At 39.1% G+C, this 11,207-nt stretch overlaps 1 protein-coding gene across 3 annotated transcripts in view; it reads right to left on the bottom strand.

Annotated features, from left to right (window-relative positions):
- Positions 1-8,050: 8,050 nt before the first annotated feature.
- The window catches only part of COLEC11 (collectin subfamily member 11), a 37,195-nt gene continuing 34,038 nt past the window's right edge, over positions 8,051-11,207 (bottom strand). For 2 of the 3 annotated variants that reach the window (XM_061357628.1, XM_061357629.1), the window contains exons 6-7: positions 10,823-10,918; positions 8,051-10,666 (exon numbers count right to left, since the gene is read on the bottom strand). In XM_061357628.1, the coding sequence (XP_061213612.1) occupies positions 10,257-10,666; positions 10,823-10,918 (506 nt within the window). In that variant the 3' untranslated portion in view covers positions 8,051-10,256. The remainder of the gene's footprint in view (positions 10,667-10,822; positions 10,919-11,207) is intronic. The other variant, XM_061357630.1, reaches the window with a different exon arrangement.

The raw sequence follows: 11,207 nt of genomic DNA, 5'->3' as shown, positions 1-11,207 counted from the left end.
CTCCATGCAAAAGGAGCCTTTCTCTTTTTCCTTAGTCTCCTAGCTCACAGATTTAGATGAAAGGATGAGGACCAGTTTATAAAAACCCAGTGCTGTCCTAGATAGAGCTGGATTACTGAGAGATGTTTGATTTTACATCTACAAGCAGGAAGTCAGTAACCTTTTCAACACATTCAATATGGTATGTACCCATCTGGTTATAGAGCACACCCACAGTGCTTCACTGTCGAGCTTTTTTGCTGCTGAAACTAGTCAAGCGAGACACTCTTTGCATGGAAATCACTGAAATGGTCTCTGCCATGGCTGTGCTTGTGGTTTGTTCTTTCTGCTACTCATTGTCTCTCCTGGAGGTGCTATTTATTGCTTTGCAGCATAGAGTAGGAAATGCACACATCATAGGTAGCAGGAAAGAAAGAAAAAATGCCAGGCAACCATTATTCCCTCTCATGCAAGAAAGAGAAGTAAGAAGAAATTCAGCTTGCTTCTAACACAGCGATCACAACTGCCAGTTTGAGAAGGGGGGGAAAGAGTTATTTTCTGCAGGCAGAGCATTGATTTTTTTCCTGAGCGTGATTCATGAGTCAGTACCACACTGAGCTGCATGACGGAAGGGGCATCTGGATCCACCATGTGACAAAAAGTCACCCATGGCAGGTCATGCTCTTCTAGTGGAGATCATACCTCCTTCACAACCTCATATAGCTTCTCTTCATAGCCTCACATGAGAAGCACGGGTAGTCAGCAAAGGAAACATCTGAGTGGCAGCTCTATATAATGGGGAATTGAGGGTGAAGCTCCTGAGATTTGATTGGGGGTGGAAGATCCTAAGATTTGATAGGTGGGATTTATCTAATCAGACAGAAATATCTGCACTTAGCTTGTCACCTTGCTCTCACCTTAGGGCAATGGAAAGAAATAAGGAGTCAGAACAAGGAACATTCCCATCCCAATTTAGACATCTAAAATAGGACAGATGATTCATACCCGGAATGCACTTATTTCTCCCCACAGACTGTAAAGAGAGCCAGTGTGATAGCTCAGATGCAGATATCTACAGTGCTGATGCTTAAAACTAACGGAGACAGCTCCCATCCAACAAATCTGAGCCAAGAGTTCTGGCAAACCAGGAGCAGTCAGGGGAGCAAAGGGATCTGGACGCCTGCATTCAAGTCTCCATTTAGGTGCTGGCCTATGTGCATGGAGTGTAAACTCTCACAGCCAGCAGAAAAATCCTGTCAAAGCTGTTGTGGGTAATTAGCAGACAGCTAAACTGATCATCACAATGGGCTTAATTCAGCTGCTTCATACAGAGGCACCTACTGCCCTCTGAGGCATGCCAGGGCATCCAAGACATTCAGCAAATTTATCCACTGTCATCTGTTCAAGGCATGCCAGAATTTGACTTCAGCTAAAGAGAGCATCTAATGAGGCTTGGCTGTCTATGCTAGTGGTGTTCCCATGGCCACTCACGATAGGTGAACCATCCCCTGTTAGGAGACTGGCAACAAAGAGAGGGATTGAGAACATGCAAAAGAACCTGCAAGAATAAACTCAAAAACAGTACCTAATTTGAAGAAACCCTTTTCAAAAATCTGTTCATGGCAATTAAAGGTTAAATAGGCTCAAAAAAACCCCAACAAAACACAAAAGTAAGGAACTGACCAGTTAATTATGCCCCATGATTATTTTCCTTCGACCCTTTTTACATGAACTATTACTTTTTTCTTTTCTAGGCTAAGTTCATACATAATACTTTAGTTAATATTGATTTCCACTGTGTGTTTGCCTTTGATTTCTTTTAATTTCATTACACACCTAGCAATAAACCTAGTCTGCACAATCATTATCATACTCCTTAAGATCTTTAAAATTTCAGCACAGGTTTAAACAATCCTCTCTGTAATCTTATGGCAAGTTACTTGTCTGCTCACTATTAAATATGGATTTCTGTGAAAACTCTTATATGCAACTTCCAATCACACATACACATTAGTTGTTTAAACAGCAAAGGCAATGCTTTTGTCTAAACAAGATAAAGAGTAAAGGAAGCAAAATCCAACCAGTGGGAAAAGGCATAAAACATTCTATAAATGCAAGTACAAAGCACGCAGTATGCCTCCAGCAGAAAAGGTGGAATGCCCAGGACTCTGTATTGCCTGTTTCTGTCGATCCCAGTTCTTGCTCCCAGGAGAGGCAGGACAATGCCGAGTGGTTTTAAAATTTCTGTTCTTCATCCCTGGTTTGTGATCTCAACAAGGGTGGAAAAAACATGGGATTAAGTAAAAAAAAAAAAAAATACAGAAAAAGATCAAATAACATTTTTACTCAAATCACAGTGAAGTTGGTTCAAAGAGACATGTATGTAAAATGTTCTCTTCTAGGATAAGAGATGATCTAATGGTAATGATCTTTTCACTGCAGCCAACATACCGTCAACTGGACATCATAGAACAGATGAGTGGTTCTGTGGGCAATCAGACTGAGAAAGGCTGGTTTCCTACAGTATCTGCCACTATTATCTCAAGTCTTCAGTGCCTAAAAAGGACAATTTCTAATCAAATCTTTCCCTGTGGTTAGGAGTTTGTGTAGTCTGTCTCCAAGATGACTCTTTGGTGTCTAGCAACAGATGAGTTCACACTGCAGCCATTTCCTGAGGAGGGACTGAGAGAAATCTTTGTTCATTACCCACTTACATCTTTACACAAAATGTTAAAAAACTTCAGAACCCTGAGACCTTCTGTCACACCTGATTGAAAATGGCTAAGAGGTTCAAAAGTTATTAGAAGAAATACCGCATGCAAGCACATTAGTCTTGTTCTTCAAAAACCGGCTAAAATTAATGATAGAAGGAGCAGCCAACACCTGAGGCAGGAACTGCTAGATAATGATCTGCAAGCAGCATCAGAAACAGAAAATTGGGCCTGTCTAAAAGTGGCCAAATGTAAGGCCCACAGAGCATCAGGGCAGGTATCCCTGTTGTCAGCTAACAGCAGACATGACACAGTACAGCCTGGTGTCAGCAAGCCCAGGCCCTCCTTTACCTGGACTATAAGATTAAGGGACACTGACTTCTTGTCTGTTAGCAACCAGCCCATTTCAGTTTCATTTAAAATCATGAAGCAGAATTGTCTCATGGATTACATCTGTTGATCTTCTATTTATTCTGAAGCAAAAATGGTCAAGACCTAAAGGAGAGTTGTCTTAGTTAATAGTATAAATTATATTTTCAAAGAATCCATCTTAAATTGCTTATGATTCAAAACAACTGCACCAGTAAATCTATTTCCAAGATTATACAGTATGGAATATATAATAACAGTATATAATTAACTTCATTTTGGGTCTGATGAGATGCAAAAAGAAAACAAGCTTTAAGAAGAAAACTGAGGACTCTGTGGAGACCAGAACAATAGTTTCAAAGAGTACTGTTTAAGTAAAGGTGTTATCACTAACTGTTAGGTATGGTGTCAACACATCAGCTGTAATGCATTTATGCTCCTGCAGTGCACGGTTACGGGATCCAGAGTTTATCTTCCACTTTCAAAAGCTTATGAATGGTAAGATATAGCCAAAAATCAGTATGAAAACGTAACTGCCTAAATCAAGATCAACTATAAACTTTTCTGCTAATCCAGTTGGGAGTATTTAGGAGAGATACTGAACTTTACCTAAATAAGTCACAAGTTACTGTATTAGATTTTTTTTTATTTGGAGCAGGATGGAAGTGATGTTGTGGAAGAAGCAGAGAATGGGATTAAATAAAGCAAGCTGATACATGTATGTGCAGGGCACTTTGTAATGAGGATTTTGCATTTTTATGCTTCTATTTCAGTGTGTGCTACAACAACAGTGAACTGTACATATTGTTCAAGTTCCCTCTTGTAAAATGTCTGTCATTATTCTGAACATGCTAAAGAATGAAGCAAGAACAGAGTTGGATTTATGGCTCTCTTGATATGCAACAAATCTTTTCTTCACTAGATGTCACTCATCTACTCCTATGCATCCATGTTGAGTAAGGCAAAAAGCAAAGGTTTAATTTTCATAGAAGAATATAAAACGATAGAGGAATTATTATTTATGTTGAATGCTTTTACTGCCTGTGTTCCACATCGTACCTTTTGTGCACAAGGGTAAAGTTTCATCTTATACATCTATGTCAGCTATTTTACATTCAATATTTGTGTCATAGCTGATTATAGCCCAGAAATTTGCATGAGAGATGTATCCGTTACACTGGATCAGACTTTGAATAACAGTGGTCAGAATGAATGATGAACATCAAAATACTTCTCTCTCTTTCTTTCTGAAATAAGCATACATCTAGCATTTAGGAAGACAATATGCCAAATCCTCAGCAGGTATAAATCAATTTGGCTTCACTGAAGCTGATTGATGCCAGCTGAAGATCTGCACCTGCAATTCAGATGCTGGCCTGCAGAGCACAGCTTGACTTTTCTTTTTCTTAACTCCAAAGCCTGATAATTGAATTCATTTGGGCACACTTCTCACTTCTTAGTCAAAACTCTCACGTGGGAATTGGACTTAAAATCAGTGCACGTTTCTTTGTTATAAATCAAAATAATTTTTTCACAAACAAGAGAAGAAAGCTGACCTCAGAGAAACCATTTGTTCAATACCGTATCAGCGGTTGCACTCAATAACATGGTGACTCCAAAGCAAGCAAAAGCAAACTACTGCTCAGCTCATTCATTTTGCCTCTTACTGCCACTAGATGATAGTATGGTAACACGTGTATGGTTCAGCTGCACACCAGCCATTCTGCTGCTGAATTCTTGGCAGTTTTCACACTTTTACATGTAAGGAATATACAGAAACTCATCAATACTACATAGCTAGCCTTTGAATAGCAGTGCATAATTATATCCCCGGTGATTTCATACATTAATATATCCAAAGAGTAGTGGATGCTATTATTCGGCCATAGACTCCAATTGCACTTTATTTATACAAAGACATTACTCTAAATTGGTCACCTTCCTCTATTTTTGTAGCTACCCATCCAGAGCTGTAGTGAGACATATTGACAGAAAGGGCAAGATAATTACATTTCCCTAGCAGGAAGCAGGAGAATGGCTGCAGGTAACATTTACATTCTGCCTCATGGGCATCCAACTCACTGCTGGTTCTGCACATCCACTCAGTACTTCTCCCACCTTTTCCATTTCATTCTCTCCCTCTCAAGAGGACTCCCCTCCTCATCCAATTGAAAAGCTCCTGCCTGGGTTGAGACATGCATCCAGAAAAACACCTTGAGCACACAGCTATCACCCTCTCCACAAACCCCTTCTCTCCCAATTCACATAGTTTGTACTCTCCTAACACAGCAAAATTAAAAATAAACTGTTCTTCCTCTCAGCTACTCTGTAAAATAAATAGTCAAAACCCTCCACTGCACAGTTTTCACCCTAAGTAAGTCGTAAGTCTCTGGTTGCTTTTTAACCACAGTAACAAGGTCAGCTCTTCTCTTGGTAGGCTGGAATGCCTCTCCCCAGCCATGAAAATGCACCCAAGGGAATGGGCGAGTGGCCGATACCAGTTCTGCACCATACCCCTCCCATCATAGGAGGCTTTCATGGACACTTTCATTTCATGGAGCATTTCCAGCTGCCCCTGGTGGACAAAAAACCCACAGAATCATAAATCTCTTGGTCTCTGATCTGTGGCAGACAGGTTGAGCATCACAGAATCCCAAGGGTTGGAAGGAACCTCAAGAGATCATTTGGTCCAACCCCCCTGCAAGAGCAGGGTAACCTAGAGTACATCACACAGGAACTTGTCCAGGCGGGCCTTGAATAGCTCATGGACCTGCTGGCACCACAGGGCAAGCCAAAAATTGAAAACCAGAATATGCTCAGGAATTGACCCTTGGGACAAACTCGTGCACACATTTATACACAGAGCTAAGTGAGCAGAATGCTTGAAAAGAAAGGCTAAAGGGGACAGTCCAGAAAGTGCAAGGGGTAGAGTCATACATAATCAGTGTTTGCATTAGGAGCTAATTTTGTATTCTAGGATTTGATTCAGCCACCAGCATCACAAGTCACGGAGTTTCCCAGAAAAACTAAATCTGGATATAGACCCAGACAAAATCCTGAATTTCCACTTTAATGGTAATTGGTTACTTTGATATCTTTCAATTTAATTCAGGATGAAAATATATTTGTACGATTTTCATATTTAAAAATGCTTTATCTTATTTAATGATTGGACATTTGTAACAGTGCATAAACTGCTAGGTATATGGCATAATACTTAAAGGACTCATTTTCATAATCAGAAAGAATATCTTTTACTTAATGTTGGTTTAACTATCGATTGCTTTGTATTCAGAGTGTTTATAGCATCACAGTAGTCCCAGAAGGAGAAACCATACAGATGCCAAATTCCACAGAATAGAACTCTTCAAAAGGTAACTTGTTCCTATTAGAAATTAAGCCTCAAAGTAAAATATTTCAAGTATTATACTGAACACTGTTACTGACACAGTGTAAAGCACATTAGCAATAACATGAAAATGAAAAACTGGTATGGGTCAAAATGAAGCTTCAGAACTCAGAAATGAAATTCTGAAAAATTCCAAAAGGAAACATCTTGAAAAGCGTCTACTTCAGAGTATCTTTGTTCATTCTGGACCTTCATTATATTTTACAATCAAAATTGTTTTAATTTCACCTTATTTCACTTTTCATCAAAAAATGTAACAAAAGAAGTCCAACCAGCTCCTATTTTGTAATGCACATTTGAATTGCCATTTCCTGAACTTATTAAAAACAAAGCACCCAGTTTTACTTATATGAATAAGGATGCTCTATATCCCATGTATAAATACTACTTTTCTACAGCTCTTCTCATAAACATAAGATAGTTTAACACTTACAGCCAGGGAGAAGTTCTGCTGCTAACCTACAACCTGTCACAAAACTGTATTTTCAGGAATAATCATGTCACCTGTCTGGGCACAGTGAGAACAGTAGGTCCATGAAGGATGGTAAACCAGGAGCTGAGCAGGATAACAAGGCAGGTGGAAGCAGCACCTTCAAACAAAGATCCAGGATGCAGAATGGCAAATCCAGGTCGTTAACAGACTCAGATATTGTCCACTGCTCTGTCAGGAGACCTACAGGGACGTGAGGCTCTTCCCAACAGTGGAGCTCCCCTTGGAGCCAGCTAAATACTTTACCTGTGCCAAGTCATCTCCTAGAAAGGGGTTGCATATCTGGCCCTGACATCAGTAACTCAACAACATAGCCCTAGAAGCTAAAATGAGGAATACAGTTGAATGAAATATGCATTTTATGTGAAGAAGTTATTCAAGAGCATGAAAGGGTGACTATATTATCAAAAAAAATAATCATCTGTTATTGTTGCCTTCTTAAAATGCACCAACATGCCTCTTAATTATGAATAAAATAAGTAAGGGCTATAGCGAGATATTCATGAGGAAAAATCATCCATCAAAATTAAAGCATGTACAAACAGCCTGGGAAACCTCAGTGTACGCTTGCCAGACAGACGTGTTCCAAAGGTTTCCATAAAGCCACACGACATGCTCAATGACATTACAATGCAGGTTTTAATACACATGGAAAATATACCAAGTAAAGCTAAAGTATCATTTGACTTTCTTTTCCTTTAAACAATTCCTCTGAGAGCAGTGGAAATCTTACCACGCATGTCAGCAGGCTCTGCCCAGGCTGAGCGCTACATGCAACACTGATTTCTGCCCCCCAGCAAGCATCCACTTATGGAGATCAGCAACTGGAGGGTGAAATAAATGAAGGGCTCATACATTTCCAATCCCTCCATCATTTCTTACCCAGTTCCTTGCATGGGTAAATATAAGATGTGCAGTCTTTGCTCCTTGCAGAACAGAGAGCTAAAGATCTTACATACTAGCCTTGTTCTACTTGCCCAAATGGTGAAATAGGGACGGCTGCAAGTGTGACAATACAATTTCCTTTCTGTCTTGTATATCAAGAGCTGCAAAAAATATATCCCAAGGAACACAAAAACTGGGGGAAATAAATGTTTTCTCCATTGCCTTTATTTTTCATCTTAAATTTTAATAGGAATTGAGACTGCTTAAATGCTCTACATGTCAAATCAATCTTTATAAACATGGTGTGACTTCCAGGTAAAATAGGAGTATTTGGCATCTGAAAAAGCTTCCCACCTTCTCAAAAGGCCTATTTTCATGTTTCTGAGGAAATCAAACATTACAATAGAGACTTTCAAAACCTGGGTGAACAATAAAGTTAGCAACTTCAGCACATACATAATGAGGGAGCTCCAGGTATCTGTAATTCAGGTTTGGTCTGTTTTAATATAGCTACAGTGATTCAACAAAAGTATGTTGGAGACTTAAATGGCTTCTGAGGATTTCTACAGCAGGCAGGAAACAATCATGACAGTCAAAGGGCACTACTCTAAACAAACAAATCATACCATGAAATTCTTAGCTTCCTGCAAAATCCATAGAGTCTTTGAATATTATTGTAGAACCATATTCACATTATATAATAGACTTCAATATACAGTTGGAAGAATGCCTAACATACAGGAATGATACCTACTTTTATTAGAAAGAAAGCAAAGCAATCAAAGGAACTACTTAGAACTACTGCTCTGGAGCCAGGCTGATATTCAAATAACATAGGAATTTGCTACTGATCTTCAAAAATAGCATTAATAATATCCATTATATATAAAAAATTATATATATAATGGATTCAAAATCACAGAGCAAATATAGCAAGCAAAATGGTTTGTTTTCTTAGGTATAAAATATAGCATTGCATCAAGTATTTTCAGATTCTGTGGATATGAACAGAATTGTGTGGTCACTGATTATTTATACACCACAGCACTGTAGAGTTGATATGAGTTGGTCTTGCTTTGCTACAGGGAAATCTCTGGAACCACATGCCACATCCTCTGTGGATATGTTGTAGACTAATCCCTTATAATGATCAGATACGTATTTTGATTACTATGTTATACAAAGGATTGTTCCTCCTTAAAAATCAACTTAAAACACTCTGCAAGATACTGCTGAGGAAACACAGAGATTCTGAAGTAACCTTTCTATGCCTGACAGGAAGATAAGATGTCGTGCAATTGGCTCCTAGGAAGATCCAAAGTAATTCATAATTTCCTTTGTGAAATTATGTTGTTGGGTTTTATTTTAATACACATCACATTTTTCCATCACATGCAATTGTAAATGTGGTACATAAATCATTTGTGCAAAGTTACTTATTACTGCTATATACACAATGAGGAAAATTTTGAAAACTTCTGCTGCTTTTCAGGGGGTCAACCTTACAATCTGACAGTTCGTTATCTATTTATGGAGTCTGCATTAAATTGTGGAGAGTGGTATTTTGTTTGGTTTGTAACAAGATGCACCAAGATCACCTTATGCAAACGTGAAATGTGTGTACTTTAACAAATTATTTGGGGCCTAAATAGTTCATGCGCTGAATCATTCTCAGTTGCAGAATGCAGAAAACCAAAATCTCACATTTACCTTTAGCCAACCCCAAAACAGCCATCTGGCCGGATCCCTCTTTCAATACTAAATTGTAAGAACTCTGTCCTCTGTCAGCACTGAAACACAGTTTACTTAAGTGTCTCCCATACAACTGTGAACAGTTTAATAAAGTCACGTTATAAAATTGGTAGGACTCCTGATTTGTTGGTTTGCTTTGGCTGGTTTAAAAAGAAGAGAGTTGTAGCACCTTCACATCCACAACCTTACAGTAACATTTGTACTTATTAACTGGAGTATACAAAATAGTTGCCTTGTTACAGAAATATCCCTGTAGCACTACAAGCAATTAACATTTATAACTACAAATTTTGCTAAAATAAAAGAATATCAGGAATCTACTTCTTCAGAAATAATCATTCTGACAACTAGAGGCCAAATTCCGCCTTCCCTTACAGTCACGCAGTGACATTTGTTAACTGTTGTGAGGGCAGAATCTGGCCCCAAACCACATTTTTATCTAAATACATATATTTTCCTACAGAAAAACCAAGCTATGTCTCATCATTGCTCTTCCCTTCTGAAGGGTAAATACTGATATTTGAAATACCTAAATTGTATTTACAGCTGTACAACGTTGATGCTACGTACTTGCAAAATATCATTTGTACTTTATAAACATGGAATAACTTGTACAATTGGCTTAAAATCTTTTCTTAAAATAAAGAAAGAGCAGACAAGGTTACACATTTTCCTTGTCAAATTCACACACAAAATACATGGTAATATGACACGCAACATCATTCCACCCTCCAGACGCCACCATCTCCACACAGTCCTCCTCGTCATAGGCATTGTTGGGCTCCCCACTGCGCCATTTGTTGAAGGTCTGCATGGGTGATCGATCAGAATAGACAAAATTTCCCTCTTTCTCTAGGTCGTTAATCCCAATGAAAACTCTGGTGAGCCCAGCCTGGTTGATGTACGAGGCGATCAGATTATTGGCAGTCTCATCCTTGGGCATGCTCAGCGTTCCTCCTCTTCCGTGGCAGTAGAGCTGGGCTTCCTTGTATCTTTTCTCTTCCTTCACCAGCAGATATATCTTATTATCTGTCTCACGCACACCAGCAACAGCTGCGGGGGAGGGCAGTGCTGAAAAGTGAGCACTCGCATTTCTATAAACCAAGTTACTGCACACCCCAAAATAGCTTCACAGATCAGGTGCGGAATGGTGACGCTCTCTATGAGCAATCACACCGGTAAAATGAGGCAACGAGAAAGGAAAATGTTCATATCAAATTAACCTACCATTTTTAATGAATTTTAGCTCCGTTGTCAGCTGGGCCACTTGGATATCCATCTCACCAATAGCCTTCCTTAGCTGGCTGCACTCACAGGGGATGCCTGTGAAGTGACACAGATACACCAAAATTAAAAAGCTAGCTAACCACACTAATTATCTAAACAATTATAGAAAAAGGCCCAGCCTAGCAGCTCTGGAAAGTGCGAGGTGTCCCTGCCCATGGCAGGGGGGTTGGAACTTGATGATCTTAAGGTCCTTTCCAACCCTAACTATTCTATAATTCTATGATTCTATGATTCTATAACTAGCAGACAGAAATGTAGAGCCTTCAATACCCTGCATCATTGTATGGTTCTCAGGAGTGTCTTATCCAGAACAGCTCAGTTCATT

Source organism: Neopsephotus bourkii, unplaced genomic scaffold, assembly GCF_033783945.1.
Source record: "Neopsephotus bourkii isolate Nb327-2 ecotype Australia unplaced genomic scaffold, CSIRO-AGI_Nbou_v1 NB_908, whole genome shotgun sequence".
Taxonomy (NCBI): Eukaryota; Metazoa; Chordata; class Aves; order Psittaciformes; family Psittacidae; genus Neopsephotus; species Neopsephotus bourkii.
The sequence above is the reverse complement of the archived record's forward strand: the minus strand, read 5'-3'. Positions and strand labels throughout refer to the sequence as shown.